Below are 18253 nucleotides of genomic sequence, written 5' to 3'. Positions count from 1 at the left end.
CCCACTGAGGCTAACCGCCGACGTCCCAGTTCGAGCGTCTTCAAAACCTGTCAGACCTTTTCAATGGCCATTCGCGATGGGTCCGCGCTGATTGACAGCTCGTTCTGTTGACCTCGGACCTCGACAACTCTCAGCGGTTATGCGCGATTGTCGTCGGTAGGCGCTGGTGCTACTGCTTACGCTTTTCTTGTCACTCTTTACTTGGCGCCGTACTGTACAAAAAGATCCCATACCTCTTGCGTGCCTTCGCTCTTTGCTATCTCGCCCACGTTGCGATCGTGACTTCGCCCGGCTGGACCGACGGAGTACCCCTCTTTCCTCCCTCATCCGACTTTCCTTGACCCAAGTTGTACCATTGGCCCTGGCGGGACCAGATCTTGATCCGATATGTTTTGCTCTGGTGACCGGGAGAAAGGGCCAGTGGCCTTGGAGGAGCAGTGGGACTACATTGTGGGTTCCATCGGTCGCATGGACATAATTACGAATATCGCTGATGTTGTTTGTACATAGAACCTTGATGACTTCAAGTCCGAGTCCTGCCTCTCTCCGTTTTCATACTTTTTCCTCTACGTCTTCCTTCTGGTCTCCATTGCCGTGTATGGCGTGGACACCTTTACCGCCGTCAATCTGTTGGCGTTCTCCCGATGGGCTGGTTCAATCGAGCCTGCGATCCCGTTCAAGATTTCGCGCTGGATATTCGCCGTGTGCATTATCATCTCATTCGCGCTGTTGGCTTACCGATGGATGCGTGTCATCCGGGCGATGCGCTCCGGAAGTATCGCTCAAAGCTACCTCGACTCTCTCGCCGTGCGCATTCAGAGTATCCGCATGGGACGCAATGGCCGCGGATGGAGGAGATTCCTGGTCTTCGCAGAGCTAACCAAAAGTAAGAAGGGTGCCGAATATGTCGCCCTCTTTGCTTACTTTGCCTTTGAATGTGAGTCTCCACTGTGGTTAGGTGATAATGGCTGACATAGTCCAGCCTGGATGAGCACCATTTTCGCCGACGGGCCACGGCAAGTGGTCAACGCCATTACTCTCTACTCAGTGATGCAGATGGACTTGCTCCCCGGCGGAAAGAACACTACCGATGAAGGCGGGTCTACAGCCTCCCAACTCTTCTATAACATCAAGATGCTGGCTGAAGACAACACCGAACGCGCCGTGGTCTTGATCGGTATGCTATTCACCTTGGTCATTTGGGTGTTGTCCATGCTCAAGTTGTTCTTGGCTGTCGTTCTCTACCTTATCTTCCTGTTCCACCATATTCCTTCGGAAGATGGCTCTTTGAAGGCTTATTGCCGGCGAAAAATCAACAGCCGACTCACCCGTATCGTCCGAAAGAAGGTCAACAAAGCCCTGGCCAAAGGCGTCGTTTTGCAAGACCGGAAGCCCACCAATCCGAACCTTGGCTTGGACAAGCGGCCTACTTTGCCCTCGGTTGGTGTGGCTGATGATGACAAGACACCCATCGTCACGACGATCTCACGCACTACGACGCAGACCACGCTGCCAGCCTATTCCTCACGCCCTGGGACAGCTGCTCTAGAGCGCAAACCTACTCTTCCGGATGTCGGGGCTTTCAGTGATAAGCCATTGACAAGAACCATGACCGAATCGTCGGCATACTCTGATGCAGTCTCGTTGTCGGGCAGCACCGCGGTTTCAACGTACAGCCCGCTCGACCGACATGGCACCGCGCCGCCAGTGCCGCCCCTCCCCAATCAAGGCCCTGCCCCGATGCCACGCGCTCAGACGCCAAGGATTCGACAGAACTTGAACCAAGCTCCAGGTCCGGGATACAATAGCCCGATGGAGCGGTCATCACCGGCGCCGTCAATGCCACATACCCAAACCCCGGTCTCACGTTCGGAGTTGACCCCAGCACCTCGTCTGCCTGGCCAGATGCCGGGGCCGGTCCCGCGGTTGCAGACTCCAGTGTCGCGGCAAGGGTTCACCCCGGCGTCTCAAGGACCTGGATACAGTGCGGCCGATCGAGCATCGCCAGCGCCACAGTTGCCACGCACGCAAACTCCTGCGTCCAACTTTACCCCAGTGCCAGGATACGGTCCGGCTGATCGTGCGTCTCCGGCACCACAAATGTTGCGCAATCAGACTCCTGTGTCAAATGTCACTCCAGTCCCAGGATACGGTCCGGTCGATCGGGCGTCGCCAGCGCCACAGATGCCGCGCATGCAAACTCCCGTGTCCAACTTTGCTTCTGCACCTGGTTACGGCCCGGTCGATCGTGCTTCCCCGGCACCAGACATGTGGCGCAACCAGACTCCCGTGTCGCGGTCTAACTTCACCCCAGCCCCTCCTGCGCACACGCCAGGCCGTATACCATCGCCCGGATCAGGAGGCCCTACCGAAGGGTATAACCCGTTCGGTTCTCACGGTCCTTCGGCAGGCACTCCCTTCCGGCCCTACAGCCCGGCGGTTGATCCAAACACTCGATCTCTGACCCCCGGATCTGTCTATCCGACTGAGGGGGTACCTGATCGAACGTTCTCACCCCTCGGCCAGTCTCACGGGCTCCCGTATCCTCCGCATGAGAATGAATATCCTCTGCGATCGCTGAATTCGTCGAGTCCCGGTGATCTTCGCTCTCCAGCTGTTCCCGACGGTGTGGTGGAAAGGACGATGTCACCGGGCGGCTATGTAGCATTCAATCCAGCTGCCAGGAGCCCACCAATGCCATTTAATGAGGAGGCAGTTCCGGAGCCAGATGAATATGCCTATGGACATGCTGAATCCTCATTCAACCCACATGAAGCGTCCCATGGTGACTACGTTGCGTTCAACCCTTCAGCCGGATCACCTGTATCTTCGAACTTTAACCATGCTTCCTCGTTCAATGAGCGTTATGGTGAGGGGTATATTGATAACTTCCAGGATACCGGCATGAGGTCTGTCTCTTCTGAATCAGGCGAACCGGCCTCAGCTTCACATAACTACCTTGCTTTCAACCCTTCGAGCAGCGTATCGCATATGGAGCCCACGGAGCCTCACGTACTGTCTGCAGATCACGACGACAATCCCGCTGCCGATTCTTCAGAGAGCTTGGCTCCAAGGCCTGTTTCGGATATTCCGCATGACGAACCAGAGTTTCACGAATATGTTGCTTTCAACCCTTCGGCTAGGAGACCCACCGAATCCGACGTCTCTATGCCCTCGGATGGACATCTTGAGAGTGCGGTACAAGTACATGGATCGGACGCTAGACCTGTCTCCCCGCTGAACTCGGGCGAGTCGCCAGAAAGAATGCGATCGCCAGAAGCAAACCACCTGCCACAGGAGAACCAATACGCACAGGCTAACCATGCCTACGTTGCTTTCAATCCTGCAGTCAACTCGCCGGTGCAGACCGAGCCTGAGCATGAACTGTCAAACGCACACACCGAACCAGCGGCCACCACCGAGAACCCCTTCGCCAGCTCTGCCGATGTGGAGGAGACAAGACCGTCAAATGGCTATGTGGCTTTCAGTCCGTCCGTGAGGTCTCCCATGACACCCACAGCTCCGAATGCAGCGTTCCATGAGCACAACATGGCATCACCGCCGCGGACAATGTCCCCTCGCGACAACATCCCGCCTGTGCAACCGTACCGTCCGGACCACCAATTTTAGTCTTTCCTTCTACCTGCCTAACCCTTTATGACTCGGAAGAACTGCTTGCATCTTCTGTTTATGATTTCTTCAATGATGAGCCCATGCTCAGATGTTAATACCCTTTTGTGTCTTTCTACATTTCATTTCTGTTCGCTGTGTTTCTCCAGGTCCATGAGCCTACCGGATACTCAATAAAGATCCTGGAGGCTTTTGCTTAGAGCAGTAAATACATCATGTACATTACCGAATACATCTAACTTAGATACCTTCAACGATTATCAGAGTGTTTCATTCCCAGTAGATCCCTACACCCTCCACCCCTTCCTTCCTTCCAACTCAAACCCATAAACCCCAAACCACCCCCTTCCCCCCCTCCAAAACACCCAAAACCAATCATCTACCTCCAACTATCATCCACCGTAACCCCACTACACCCCTCGGGAACCGTATACTCGCGATTTGGATCACTCTCCCAAGTAACACTCCCATCACTCTCGACCTTAATGAATTTATACTCGAAGCTGGTCCCCGTCGGCAGCGTCACCTCGACATACCATTCGGGATTACTCGAGGTATATTTATCCGCGGAGAGAAGGATCGCGTCACTGGTATCCCAGTCTCCGAGCTGGGAGATCGAGCCGGTGAGGTAGATTTCTTCGCCGTAGGTGGTGGTTACGGTTTCGATGAAGGTTATGGAGATGGATGTGCAGGTTGATGTTGATGTTGCTGTGGATGATGTGGAGGAGGTGGTGGTGGTGGTGGCAGTGGCTGTGGATGTGGAGGTTGAGGAGCCGCCACCGCAAAGAGAGGAAGAGGATGAGTCCATGGAGGATGCGGGGAGGAAGACGCGCGGGAGGCCAGAGGCCATTGGGACGGGGATATCGCCGTTGGAATCGACGGTTACCGAGGTGCAGGTGTAGGCTTCGATGAGTTCCGTGCCGGAGGTGTAGCCGCTGTCGCTGAGGGTGAGGGTGTAGCTGCTTCCCGAGGAGCCTTTGTTGGAGAGCACGGTGATGACTTGTTTGCCGGAGGTGCCTTTGCGCATGGCGATGGTGTTGCTGTCTGTGTAGAAGGGGTCGTTCTGTGGATGTAAGGAAGGGGTTATGAGGTTGAGGGGAAGGGGGTGGGGGACGCACTGCGTAGGTGATGTAGTCCGAGTCTACTGCGATGGCTAGTTTGCGGATGGCGTTGGTGGTGGCGATCCAGGTGTAGAGTTCTGCTGAGGTGTCGTAGCCCGATAGCCAGGTGGCTTCGCGGTTGTAGGGCACGCTGCCGCCGCTGTAGTGTTGCTCTTCACCGGCGTAGACGATGGGGATGCCGTCAGAGAGGAAGATGTAGCTGAGGACGTTCTTGGCTTCGGAGTAGTCGGATGTGTAGCTGGTTTGTTAGCGGGGATGAAGGATGGAGGGAGAAAGGGTGAGGGTGGGGGACGTACTAGGCGAAGCGAGGGTTGTCGTGGTTTTCGATAAAGTTGCCCAGCAAGGTTGGGTCGGAACAGTCACTGGCAACGGATTTGATCATGTTGTAGAGATCGCTGATGCTGCCGCTGGAGGATTCGAAGGCGTAGAGGAGTTGCCAGTAACTGTTTGGAGTTAGCGATGCGTTATAGACGGTTTGAGCAGTACGTGATGTACATTGGATAGTTGAGCACGCCATCCAAATACTCCTGGTATGGGCAGTCGAGGGCAGGGTCACCGTTGTCGACTTCGCCGACGCAGTATACACCGGCTGCTTCTTGGTAGCCGGGGAAGAAGTCGGGCTCGACTTCAAGAACGCTGTCGATGCGGAGACCGTCGACTGAGGGTGTCAGCATGGGACTATCTCTCAGGGACAAGGGGATTGGTCATACTAGAGTAATTGGATACCAGGTCTGCAACCCAGTCGTACCATATTGTTCGAACAACTGTCTCGGTGGTGTTCAAATCTGGGAGAGAGACAATGGTGTCGCCCTCCCAGCAGTCGCGAACCATTGTCAAGTTACTCCAGTCGGTAATGAGGCAGTATGGGTGAAAGTAAGAAGACGAGTCAAATGGGTCAAAGACGCTGTAGTCCACGTCATCACCGTCACCCGCGTAGCCCTGGTGAAGTTAGTATGTACGCTTATGGTTATCGACACCGGAGAAGTAGGCTTACCATGTGGTTCGGTACGACGTCAACCATCAGGTACATTCCGCGAGCATGGAGAGCATCTGAGAGGGCCTTGAGATCATCTGCAGTGCCAAAGTTGGAGTTTACAGTATATCTGCCACGATTAGTCTCCATGAAAGGGGAAAATATGAGGAGAGCGACAGGAAAATAGGCAATGCGTACATCTTCTGCTGCCAGTAGCCATGGTAGGCTTCCCCATCTGTAGTGTCCTGCGGTAGCTGCTCGGTGACCGGCGAAATCCAGATGGCAGTAAAGCCCATGCCCTGGATGTAATCCAACTAGAGCAATGGTCAGGAGTTGGGCTGCTAAGCAGACGGAGCGAACTTACATGATTGATAACGCCTTGCCAGCTTCCACCGCAATATATCTACAAAGGTTAATTGGTGGGCTAGAATGATGGGATCAACGTACCTGCTCGCCGGTATCGCACGTCGCCGTGGTCGAATTGTCCGCCCTACCGAACCGATCCGTAAGAAGGAAGTAGATGGACTGGGAGCGCCATTCTGCAGCTGACAACCCAAGAGCCAGCTTCCCAAAGAGGAACCCAGAAAGCAGAAGACTTGATGCTGATAATCTCATTGCTGCGAGCTAAGGCTGTCTGCCAGAAGAACTCCCCGAACGCTGCTTGGAAATACAGCAAAAGATGCCAAAATGCCAATTTTTATACCCTCCTGACACGCTCCGTTTCACAGGCATATTCCAAGGCAGATCAACCCACAGTGCCGTCCAACTCCATCTGATGCTGGATGCGGCCGGCAATCAATTTAGCTGCCAGGAACGGGATTATACGAGGCCGTTCATTGGCCGGGGCTCCGATCATCTCGGGGCCAGGATTTAGCCCCGGGCCCCTTCATTGTTTTAGAGCAACAAATCTCCGACCAGCCCTGGCTACCGTTAGCTGACTGCGTATCTTCATCACTGGCAGGGATGTTCGGAGAATAGATTACCGGAGTTGGCAGGCCAGCTGCGGGTGGCCCGTTAGGGCCGTCGCTTGGCGAAGCGAGATGAATTACTGCAGACAACCTCGGTTGGCGCCCAAGTCCCTGCAGGTGCAGCGTAAATAGATTAATCTTATAAATTACTAAAGTTGATCCTTCCCCCGCAGGGTACAGCTGAGCTGCAGGATGATGAAGCCTCCGGCGGGGTAATGGTGTTCTGCTGCAGGTCCGGTTAATTGCCGGGGCTAATCGAGCAACACGGTATAGGTTGAGAGAATTATGAAAGCTGGTATACCTCTGAGCTGACCCCTCTTCACATGCCTCGGCATAGAATCCAGTTTGCTGGTGGGGTCAATCATTTCTTAAGGATGTACGAGTTGGGTAAGGACGAGCATCCTTGACATAGTACTACAGTCTGTTGCAGTAGCTGGTCTACCGATCTATTCATCGAAGGCCGGCCTGGAGAGATCATTTTTGACCTTCATTATAGGTTTTCTTTATGGGTATTCACAATTGGTGCTTTCGCACCGTCCAGCCAATGACCGATCCAAGGAGTGAAAGGATGAGGGAGAACACTAGACAAAGGTTAGTGATGAATTTCAGATGCATATCTGGGCATCTTACGGTATGTATAGCGCAGGCCAGCAACATATCCCTTAACCACAATCTCTCGCACGTGTCCTTCAAGACCGTTGATGTAGCTCGTGTCGGAAAGAGCTCGTTCAATGATCTAGAAGCTCATTAGCAATCGTGCGAGAAAGGCTGGGAAATGGCACAAACCTTCTTGGCTCCAGGGCCCGTCAAATGCTGCTCCATCTGGCGCTTGAACACCATCCCCAGTACGCTGTTTGTCACTGTCACACCTGCGGTCATGGCAAAGCTAAATAAAAGAAAGTAACCTCCCGTAGCCATGGCCACCTCCTGCGGCAACAGGAACGCTGTCATGCTGACAAAAGCCGAAGCAGAGGCGAAACCAGTGCCCAGACCGCCGGGGATGATGTACAAGGATTCCCAAAAGCCAGTGTGACCGTTCCAACGGAGGAACAGCAGCAAGTATGCGATTGACGCAACAAGACCGGCCACAATCAAGAGCACCTTGAAATGCCCAGTGCGACGGATGAAGGCGCCCGCAATCAGACCACCCAGAGTGTTACCGATCACCGCTGGGACGAGATGCCCTCCAGCCACGGTGGCTGAGGCTTGCGACGTGACCTGGAAATACAAAGGTACAGAGAACATCATTCCAACTTGAGCGGTTATCTGCAGCGCCCCAATGAGATAGCTGGGTGTCACATTTGGCTTACGCAAAATGCGAAGTTCGAAGATCGGTTCGGGAGCTACATAGAGCTCGACGAGGATAAAGGCGACGAATGCCGACGCACTGATAGTGGCCAAGATCGCTGTGGACAGAGATGCCCATGCGAAGGACTGTCCAGCTTGATCGAGAATGACAGTGGTTGTGACGATGCCGATGGCGAGGAGGAACGTCCCTAGAAAGTCGACACGACGGATACTTTTCTCGGTGGCTGGACTGCTGAGCTTGAGTTTCCATATAACCAGCAAGGCAGCGACGGCGGACAGTGGTCCCTGGAGAAGAAACGACCTAAAATGAGTTAGATGACACAGGCAACCCTTATGTTGAGCAGCATACCATCTCCACCCAATGGTGTCCGTCAGCCATCCACCGATCGGACCTCCTGCGCTACGACCCAGAGTCATTGCGATGTTAATGTACGCACGCCAGTGGGCGACGTCTCGTCGCGGAACAATATCTGCACATGTTCAGCAACAATACGCCAGGCGGCGTCTGCTGACTTACCCGTGATAATGATCGAACCCATTGCCATTGTCCCAGCACCGCCAATACCACTGATCGCTCGCCCCAAGATGACTGTTCCCATTCCCCGACCGATACCACTAAGAAACATTGTGATCAGCATGCTTCATGGGGTGAGAACTATGGAGAGTCTACCTGATCACGCATCCAATGCCGAAGAAAACATACGCCCAGAGAAGCAGTGGCTTGCGACCGTAGATGTCACTCAGCTTGCCGTACTAGATCATTGTCAGTATAGCCCGACATCGAACGTCTTGTAAAGAATAGCTGACCATTGGCTGAGCGGCGCATAAGCCCAAAGTATACGCTGTTGCTAGCCAACTCGCATCGCGCAGTCGATCGAATTCGGAGGAGATTTTGCCCGTTGTTGCCATCACCAATGTCGTGTCCGCGTTTGAAATGAACTCGCCTGATATTCTGTCAGTCTAGTCGCACGCGCAAGGCAGAGAACGGCTTACCTAGCAACAACACGCCGATGACGGTACTGATGCTAGTTAATGCTTTCACGTCATTGCCATGCGGCTCAGCTGGGCTGACCAGCGGTCGCTCCTCATCACTACCATGGCCACTGTGCACATCACTGACAGGGCCCTTTGCAATACTGCTGTAGTCAGGTGTGGTTGTGTTATGATTCTCGTCCAGGGCCGAGGTATTCAAAGGAGTTCTCTCATCAACACCTGCGTCCAGTGGATCTGGACCAAAAGCCGTTACAGCCATTATACTCAGTTTCCTGGCTTTTTGGAGTCTGATATCGCGTCACTGATCTGATAGCTGAGTGATTTCAGTCTCGCATCATTTCAGAAAAAGAATATTGTGGGAGCAAGACCTGATATGGTTTCTTTTTCGGAGCCTCCTCGGTTCCGGCAAAAGAAATTATTTGCCCACGCAAACAGCCATTCCGGAAATTCCGCTTATCTGGAAGGACTGGCCCCTCCTGTCGATGTTTGGAAGCATCGGTATTGGCTGTTGAATGTGTCATTCAGGGATAAGCGATGACACCATCGGGGAGAGATATAGGTTTATATGGGTCCTAAACCTCATGGGGCAAGGTGAGTGCACGGATGGATCAGAAAACCGCGTGCAGTGGTAGGGACAGGCACCGAAGCGCAAATGACATGGAGGAAGACCCCGAGTTGAGGTCATCAAAGTGGAGCAGCACGCCATGGCTGGTTCCGATGGCGAACCCTTCCATGGTGGTGGTCTTAGCGCGCCTCGACTCAGGCACAGCCGACACCCGACAGTATGGCCAGCTGGAAATCAATTCAACCTTTGTGTTTTTGTGTATGAAAACAGAGCCATGTATGGGCTTGGACGAAATCCAAGACCAAGCAAAGTCGAGGGAAAAGATAGATAGACCAACCCCGACCGCCTTCGTGGCTCGATTAGTAATCACGATGATCTTGGTGTGTCTCGCCATCAAAGTTCCAACTTCTTCCTCATCGGGCACCTAGAAAGGGCTTGCATGGTATTTCTATAAAGGCGGTGATCAAACACCTAGGTCCCTCTGGTTCTCTACTAACACCCCTGTTTCTGTCTTTAGGCTCTTGCTGACCCGTGGTTGCGCCAAAAGTAGGGACGCATCTGTGGACCCAAACTTTCTCAGCTTCACCCCGGATTTAAACATCACATCAATCTCCTCTAGTGTCTTGCCCCGACATTCAGGAACAAAGAGATACGTGGTGACAAAGGCACAAACGCTTATAGATCCGAATATAAAACCGACCTTGGATTCCAAGTCGGCATATTCCTCATCCACAAGATAGGGAATAGTGAAGTTGACCACGAAGCTGAATCCGTTAGTATCAACAAAAGGATGGGGAATAGGAAGCATACTTCGAAACCACATTGACTGTGAATCCCAGCTGCAGGGTCTTGTCTCTCAATCGAAGAGCAGGGAGCTCAGTGGCTACGACATATGCCTGGGGACCCCATCCAAGAGAGAACCCAACCGCCAAGACGACGTACATAGCCACGATTCCTCTCTTCATAGGAATAGTTAGTGGAGTCGGGGTCCCCAACCCTCCCATGATCAGCAGTCCAATGGCCATCACAGCGGAGCTAGCCAGAAGCATCGGTCTGGTTCATTGTTAGTATTGATCTCACCAATAGCGACGACTAAACCCACCGGCGACCAACTTTATCACTCCACATCAGCGTAACCGTTATAGCGGCAAGATTGATCACTGCAATAATGACAGTCATAGTAAACGTGTTAACAGTCCCGAGCTGCTTGATATAGACTGCTCCGTACTGCGATGCAAAAGCCTGGCCCGTCGCCTGCTGAAAGAAATTCACCATGACCACAAGCGCAGTTCGCTTGAGATCGACCCCTTTTACCAGATCCGTCCAAGCGCCAGAGTCTGCTTCCCGTTCTAGCGCTGCCTGTAGCTCGTGGAATTCGGCCTCGATTTCCTCTTCATTGAAGCATCCCTCCCGCAAGCGGTAAATGTTCCGCTTCGCCTCATCCATACGCCCACGCTGTAAGAGCCACCGCGGGCTCTCCGGGATGAACCAAATCGAGCAGAGGATAATGAACGGTACGATGTAGTAGAGGCCAATGGGAATCCTCCACGCACGGTCATCCTGTATTCCGCTTGTGCCTTTGCAGATGGAGTTCACAATAAGACCGCCCAGAATAATACTAAATTGGTAGGTTCCAACAACCAGGCCGCGAACAGGCGCAGGAACTATACGGTGTGAGTGCATGTCGAATAAAGGGTTAAATGGTATGACACACCTATCTCTGACTGGAAGGTTGGCACGACAGCCAATTCCATGCCAACATAGACATAGTTGAGTATGCGAGCTGCTAAAATTTGGTCTCGATTCAGGGACGTCACAGTTATAGTCGCCGTGATGAGGGCATATCCGCTCATACAAAACATGCACCATCGACGGCCGAATCGCGAAGAAATGATACTGCCGATAAGCACGCCTGAAGAGTCAGCCACACGCACTTTCTCGGCCATCAGTGAGATGGAACGCACCAAATGCAAAGCCAATGTAGTTCAGGCTGTTGAACAATGATAGCCAGGATGGAACCAGTGCGTAAGACTGCGTTGCCGCATCAAACTGGCCGAACCGCCGGTCAAACGCGTCCATGGCCTCTGTGGTTGAGAAGCCCTGGTTGTCGAAGCCATAGTTCAAGGATGAAATTGCAATGAGAGAACACGCTAATGCTAGGGTGGTATTGAAGTATTGGAGTCCGGAGGCGAGCTTCATCTTGCGGTCGGGTAATATTGGCCGGTCTCAGTGCTGCAAAGGCTATTCCGAGCATGACCACAACTACTATTTATTTGCATCTCCATATCCTCGACCGTTATTATACCATATTAGTGTGAACTGTCACCATGGGGCGCTATTGAGGTTGTTTGATATTTGGTGAGTTACCTGATGTCGGCTCTACAATGTCGGCTGTCGGTGCCGATGTGTCGGATGCCGAGCCCATGTCAATATTGCTTCCTCGACCACTGTTTAGCCACACTTCGGGCTTGAAATTTCCTCCACTTCATTATATTTGTGAAGGTATATACTGTTAGGCATGCTGGGAGTTGGTGAACGGATGGCCTGACTGTGTCAACAGGTCTCCAGCCTGACACTCATCTGATGTCGGTTTATATATTAAGCCATTCATGATGTGCGGGGAGAGGGCCTTGTGGGGCGCACAGGCGATTAGGTGTCAGAAATGCTCGTCCCCTTCTATTGTGGACTCCGATTAGCTACCGGAACTAGCTAGTGGCCATACAGTGTCTTCAACGGGATCGAATGATCCCAGAAAGGAGGAGATAGGTACACGGTTGTTGATATCCGTCAATGCGACTAAAAGCACGCCATTTGGGTCTCCACCCCCGCAATCCCAGCCATGCATCTACCAATCAATATGAGTTGCCTCTCATTGTCACGGTCATCTTGTAAGTCTACCATCACTCTCTGCCCACCCCTCCCATGCATAGACACAGTCGCCTACTATGGCATCTTCTCTGAGAGCAGCCTACAGAAACAGAACATGCCAGCAATGTCGAACACGAAAGGTAAGCCTTGGCCAGGCCGAAGTGACTAATGCATACTTGGTTGACTCGTGATGAAGGTCCGGTGTGACGGTCGACGGGGTACTTGTGGAAACTGCGATCGCTTGAAGTTTACCTGCTCTTTTCAAGGAAGCAATGTTCCTGTTGGGAAGCCAGAACGACTACGCGCGCGACGAGCTTGTACCAGATGTCACTCGCTGAAGGTTCGCTGTAGTGGACATGTTCCGGCGTGCGTCCGATGCCAGAAGCGTGGGAGGGAGTGCCTCTATTCGTCACCAGTGGATGGTAGCGTGCCCAGGAAGAACAATCCGGCTCAACATCCCCTCGTTCAGGAACCTGACCATCCGAATGAGATTCTTTTTGACCAGGACGTGGAACTGATGTGAGTCGCCTTTGCTGCATACGGCGAATGTATATCGCGATACTAAGCCCGTGAAGTGAAGAGATTGAACAGTTCGATTTCCCCGACCGGCAAAGGTTGGACCTTGCTTTCGATACATTCTTCACTCATATTTATCCCATTCCTGGATATTCATTCCTCCATCGTGCATCTTTGTATGATCGATTGGATCGAGGGAATGTCGATAACTGCCTTCTACTCTCAATCACCGCTATATCAATACTTTTGACGGACACAGATCCAGTAAACAGAGGGTATGCGGTACAATGTCTCACCAAGGCGGAGGAAGAGGTTATGAGTCACTTAGGTCAACCGTCAATTCTTAGAATGCAGGCCCTCCTCTTGGTGATTCGTTGCAAGATGTGCATCGGGGAATACCCCTTGGCGTTTTCTCAGGTCGCCATGCTGTCCCGGATGGCATTCTCCCTCCGTCTCAATTATCAAAGTGCAGGGTCTTCCTTCTTGGCTGTCGAGGCTCGGAGGCGATTGATGTGGGCTATCTATATGCTCGATACGAGCTGGGCAGGTGGACTATTGGAATTCACCACCTGCCCCGTGGATGCAGTTTATATTGGTTTGCCGTGTAGAGAGGATGCATTTGAGCTGGACATTCGTTCGTCGCGGGAAGTGCAACTACATTCGCTATCGGAAATCCCAGGACTGTTAGCTGCTGATATCTGTGTTGCATACTTACGAGATCAAATCCTGAGGTAAGCGTGGATCTTCTCTTTTTTTCGTCGGGTATAATTCACAGTCACCAGAAGCACCAAGCGTTTCGCGGCAGGCTCCTGTACACCCAGCCAGATCTTGCACGGCATCCATGAGCGTGAAAATCAACTTCAAGCATTTTATCGCCGTCTCCCCCTTTCGAACACGTACTCGAAGCGAAACCTTCGGCTCCGGGCCCATTCTCCGTGGCTGTGTCGCTTCATTTTTCTTCATCTTCTATGGCACCAGTGCCATTGTGATCTATACAGGTGTCTTACACCTGGCCTAGTGGAGTCTATTCCAGGTGCCACGCTTGAGCAACTAAATGGCACATTTCTTCTCCAGTGTCGGGATCGTTGCGGTTTTCATGCTGAAAAGGTGGCGGAAATTATCACCTCACTTCTTCAGCTCGGTGTAAAACTACCCGTCTTGCCGATGGAAATCGCTGTCTGGGCTTATCAGTGTATCCGGCTGTTGATACACACAGGCTATGAACCCTCCCGGGAGAAGCTTGTCGCATATGCGAACTCGTGCTTCGAGATAGTTAGGATTGTTTCACAGACGTCGATTGCGGTGCAGCAAATAGCAAGTTGAGCAAACCATGTGGCATTTCTCAGCGCTAACTGTGTCAGGGATCCGATCTTAAATCTTTACTCGAAGAATCTGAGACTTCAAAACCAGCATCAAAGCAAACGGAGCTAGATGGAGGAATGGGATCTGTGACCGCGCCAAGACAGATTCTGTCCATCCATAGTCTCATCACCCGGTCTGGATTTGGTGAGGAGTCCGAAGAGGCTCTATTAGATTGCCACCCTGCTGCCAATCCTGAGCACTACGAAGAGAATGGTGACCCCCAGGCCCTTCAATCTACCCTCCCCAGTTACGGTGTCGATCCATTCGATGGGGTGTGGCTGCCAGACGGCAGCGTGGTTGACGGGTGGGAAGGACAGGCTGGATTCGACCTCATTCGGCAGATGCAGTGGGACGGAATGGGTTACTTGGCATAACAGTGACCAGTATAAGCATAAAGGAGTCATAATCACTACTGCTAATGGTTTTATCGTCGGTCCCGGTTGCGTACTTCGCAATTCACTAGTGGTAACCCACCGGCCACCGACAGCCGACTTCTCGGGACCGACAACCGACATCGCAACCCATATACTATCTTCCATCCCTTTACAATACCAGCGCACCCAACATTATAATCCCACCCCCAAAATGATTCCGTCCGACCACGCAAAAATGGCCACCAAGCCAAACCTCCTGATATTCATGCCCGATCAACTCCGCTACGACAGCCTCAGCTGCACAAACCCAGCCCACCCAGCCAAAACCCCCAACATCGATGCCTTCGCCGCCCGAGGCACTCTCTTCACCAACTGTTTCGTCCAAGCCTCCGTCTGCTCCCAGTCCCGATGCAGCATGTTCACCGGCACCTATCCGCACGTGAGCGGCCACCGCAGTCTAGATAACCTGATCAAACCCTGGGAGCGGAATCTCTTCCGCACATTGAAGGAAGATGGATACCATGTTGCGTGTCTCGCACCACGCGGAGACACATTCGCGCCAACCGTGACGGAGATGAGCGTGGATGAGTACGGGTTTCTCGAGACGCCGGAATACGTACCGAAATTTGGCGGGGCGGGTCGAACCAAAGATGAGAGTATCTGGGGGCGGTTATTCTATAAAGGACTACGGAATGCGGATGAAGCGAGGGACTATGATGATGCTGTAGTGCGGTCTGCGCTGCGATGGTTGGATTGTCCGCCCGATAAGCCGTGGGTGTTGTTCATGCCGTTGATCTTCCCACATTGTCCGTTTCAGGTCGAGGACCCGTATTTCTCGATGCATGACAGAGAGAAGATGGCTGGGCCGGGGGCGCATCCGGCGGAGAAGACGGGGTATGAGCCTCGGTATATGAAGGCCATTAGGGAGGAGTATGGGACACATCGTGCGACGGGGGAGATATGGCGTGAGATTCAAGCGACGTATTATGGGATGATCTCGAGGTTAGATGAGCAGTTTGGGCAGATAATAGCAAAGGTGGATGCGCAGGGGCTGTGGGAGAGCACGGTGTCCATGTTCTTCACGGACCATGGCGAGTATCTTGGGGATCATGGGTTGATTGAGAAGTGGCCTTCGGGGTTGTCGGATAGCCTAGTCCATGAGCCATTGATTGTCGCGGGTGGTGGACTTCCTTCTCAGCAGCGATATGATGGGATGACGGAGATGGTGGATCTTGTGCCCACTGTGCTGGAGCTGTGTGGGATTCCGGAGCAGTTTCCGCATAACGGGCAGTCGATGGTGCCTGTCCTGCGGGACCCGAGTCAGAAGCACAAAGACTACGCCTTTTCCGAGGGCGGGTTTCTCCTTTCCGAGGAGCCGTTATTGGAGCAGGCGCCGTATCCGTATGACCTGAAAGCGACGCTGCAGCATCGGGATACGGCGCTCGTCGGGAAAGCCATTAGTGTGCGGAGTCCGGAGTGGACGTTCATCTATCGACTGTACGAGCCGGCGGAGCTCTATGATCGACGAAACGATCCGGAGGAGATGCACAATCTGGCCATGGATCCAAGCAGGGTGCCTATTGCACGCATGCTGGAGACTGAGGTGATGCGGTGGCTTGTTGGGTCAACGGACTTTCTGCCTTGGAAGAAAGATCCCAGGTTTCCCGAGGTTGATTTGAAGTCTCCGGCAGAACAGCTGGAGGAACGGTTGCGGCAGCGCGAGGAGAAACCGTAGGAATTTGATTATCACTGTGGATAACTTATCTTTGACTGGTTAACATGTACTCCGTATGGAGTAACAAGTTATTAGTTCTCCGTACTCCGTACGCCGTAGCTGATTCGGATCGGACGGTCCATGGGATGCCCCAGGCAGGGCCTCAGCGGGCCCACAGCCGAGATCCCCACGTTGGATGGGCCTGCAGCTGACAGTCTCACCGTCTCACCTCACATTGCAATTAGGGCGCGCTAACGAATGATGACCGGATGATGACTTGCCTCTTCTCTGAGCTCTGCAGTCTCAGACAAAGGTGCTAATCATGCTGATCGGAGTTGTTGACACCATCCTACGTATGGACTGGCACACAAGATTTTCGTGATATGAACTGGACGCCTCAGGCCCAGGCTTGGCGGCGTCCGTGCTCGCGTCGATCTCTTTCACACCGACCGAGGTCGGGTCCATGTCCTGACCATCGTCAACCCTTTGCGACGTCTCGGACTTTTATCAAATATCAGTCTCCGTTTGCCCTTCAAATCTCCACACTGTCATTCCATTCCAACATGGCCGACATCACGATAACCGAAGGCGAGCTTAAACTCGCGGACGGGACGGTCCTCTACCAAAAGACGTGGTCGGTAAGTTCAGGTCCCGTCCGTCACATGCCAGCATGCGTAATAGGTCGGCCGGCCACAATCTGACCTCTTCCGCAGCCTGCCGCACCCAAGGCCAAGTTAGCCCATTTCCATGGCTTTAGCGACCACATCAACAACTACAACGATTTCTTCCCGTTGCTGGCTCGCCATGGAATTCACATTTCCGGTATCGACGAGCGTGGCTGGGGTCGATCGGTTCAGAAGAAGTCCGACCGAGGAAATACGGGACCGACCTCTCTGATCCTGGCCGATATGGCTGCGTTTATCGAGTCCCAGAAGAATGATGTCTTCCCTGAACTTCCGTTGTTTGTCAGTGGACACTCCATGGGCGGTGGGCTAGTGGCTACCTTCGCCTCGACTCCCAAGTATCAGCCCCTTGTGTCCTCCCTGCGCGGTATCCTCGTCTTGGCACCGTTGATGGGTCTCACCCCGGAACAGACTCCGAGCTCTATAACGGTGTTCCTGGGCCGACTGGCAGGGAAGCTCCTCCCGCATTTCCAGCTCGTGGAGAAGATGCGGGTGGAAACGCTCGTGCGTGACCCAGAGGTGCAGCAGAAGTTGAAAAACGACCCGATGAACCATGCCACGGGCACGCTGGAGATGTTTGCTAACATGCTGGACCGTATGATGGACCTGGATGAGGGGAAGCTGGTTCTGGTGGATGGTGTGCAGTCCGTGTTTTTGGCTCACGGCACTGGGGATAACTGTACCAGTTATGATGCCAGTAAGAGGTGGTTTGAGAAGCAGACGACCCGTCTGCCGGAGTCGGAGAAGCTGCACAAGTCCTATGATGGGTGGAGCCACCTTTTGCATGCGGATTTGCCGGAGAATAGCCCGGTGTTTGCTGATGACCTTGCCGCGTGGATCCTTGGGAGGTCTAGTGCTTAGACTTGTTGTATTCAGATAGAGTGCTTTTTGTGTTGTTTCGGTGTTCAGTTTGTTTTGATATATACGGCCAGCTGTCGGCATGCTGCCTAGCAGTCATCAGTTGTCGTTTTAGTTCTTGCGCATACGGATGGTTCAACCCGTCACAATATATATTCAGCTCCATGACATGAACAATGAATTTGGAATCTCACAAAAATTCGCAAGCAATCCGGCGGATGAGCAAGTTGAACCTGAATGGGAAGAGGATGCAAAATTCCAGGCCAGCGGAAAGATTCCGGCTAGTATACTTTCTGTATTATTATCTGAATTCTTACCTA

General features: G+C 52.9%; 7 protein-coding genes across 7 annotated transcripts; 4 read left to right on the top strand and 3 right to left on the bottom strand.

Moving 5' to 3' along the window:
* Positions 1–387: 387 nt before the first annotated feature.
* Positions 388–3630, top strand: BO80DRAFT_363365 (uncharacterized protein; the record flags this gene model as incomplete). The annotated part of the gene is made up of 4 exons (XM_025716098.1): positions 388–450; positions 511–937; positions 983–1984; positions 2147–3630. The coding sequence occupies 4 exons, from the start codon at positions 388–390 to the stop codon at positions 3628–3630; spliced, it is 2976 nt and encodes a 991-aa protein (XP_025571992.1).
* Positions 3631–3943: 313 nt separating this feature from the next.
* Positions 3944–6474, bottom strand: BO80DRAFT_413946 (putative alpha-amylase). The gene is made up of 9 exons (XM_025718080.1): positions 6172–6474; positions 6089–6127; positions 5923–6038; positions 5746–5854; positions 5462–5690; positions 5247–5409; positions 5048–5194; positions 4749–4989; positions 3944–4693 (listed from the first exon to the last, which is right to left on the bottom strand). The coding sequence occupies exons 1-9, from the start codon at positions 6337–6339 to the stop codon at positions 4010–4012; spliced, it is 1896 nt and encodes a 631-aa protein (XP_025571991.1). The 5' UTR covers positions 6340–6474; the 3' UTR covers positions 3944–4009.
* A 731-nt stretch (positions 6475–7205) lies between these two features.
* On the bottom strand, positions 7206–9252 carry BO80DRAFT_457921 (efflux pump antibiotic resistance protein; the record flags this gene model as incomplete). The annotated part of the gene is made up of 8 exons (XM_025722253.1): positions 7206–7273; positions 7323–7428; positions 7479–8301; positions 8350–8470; positions 8518–8615; positions 8671–8753; positions 8808–8944; positions 8994–9252. 8 exons carry the CDS (start codon positions 9250–9252, stop codon positions 7206–7208), a joined length of 1695 nt encoding a protein of 564 aa, XP_025571990.1.
* A 691-nt stretch (positions 9253–9943) lies between these two features.
* Positions 9944–11757, bottom strand: BO80DRAFT_481675 (putative sugar transporter; the record flags this gene model as incomplete). The annotated part of the gene is made up of 5 exons (XM_025723383.1): positions 9944–10322; positions 10369–10611; positions 10661–11222; positions 11273–11470; positions 11523–11757. 5 exons carry the CDS (start codon positions 11755–11757, stop codon positions 10022–10024), a joined length of 1539 nt encoding a protein of 512 aa, XP_025571989.1. The 3' UTR covers positions 9944–10021.
* Positions 11758–12220: 463 nt separating this feature from the next.
* BO80DRAFT_481673 (fungal specific transcription factor domain-containing protein) lies at positions 12221–14678 on the top strand (the record flags this gene model as incomplete). The annotated part of the gene is made up of 4 exons (XM_025723382.1): positions 12221–12270; positions 13002–13673; positions 13725–14244; positions 14304–14678. 4 exons carry the CDS (start codon positions 12221–12223, stop codon positions 14676–14678), a joined length of 1617 nt encoding a protein of 538 aa, XP_025571988.1.
* Positions 14679–14913: 235 nt separating this feature from the next.
* Positions 14914–16413, top strand: BO80DRAFT_363310 (arylsulfatase A; the record flags this gene model as incomplete). Its single annotated transcript, XM_025716092.1, has 1 exon — positions 14914–16413. The coding sequence occupies one exon, from the start codon at positions 14914–14916 to the stop codon at positions 16411–16413; it is 1500 nt and encodes a 499-aa protein (XP_025571987.1).
* Positions 16414–16647: 234 nt separating this feature from the next.
* Positions 16648–18203, top strand: BO80DRAFT_427938 (acylglycerol lipase). The gene is made up of 2 exons (XM_025720136.1): positions 16648–17030; positions 17106–18203. The coding sequence occupies exons 1-2, from the start codon at positions 16956–16958 to the stop codon at positions 17934–17936; spliced, it is 906 nt and encodes a 301-aa protein (XP_025571986.1). The 5' UTR covers positions 16648–16955; the 3' UTR covers positions 17937–18203.
* The last annotated feature ends 50 nt before the right edge of the window (positions 18204–18253 follow it).

The sequence above is a fragment of the Aspergillus ibericus genome (genome assembly GCF_003184845.1).
Source record: "Aspergillus ibericus CBS 121593 unplaced genomic scaffold BO80scaffold_42, whole genome shotgun sequence".
In the NCBI taxonomy this organism is placed as follows: Eukaryota; Fungi; Ascomycota; class Eurotiomycetes; order Eurotiales; family Aspergillaceae; genus Aspergillus; species Aspergillus ibericus.
Note: the sequence above shows the minus strand (reverse complement) of the source record. Positions and strands in the feature narration are given on the sequence as shown.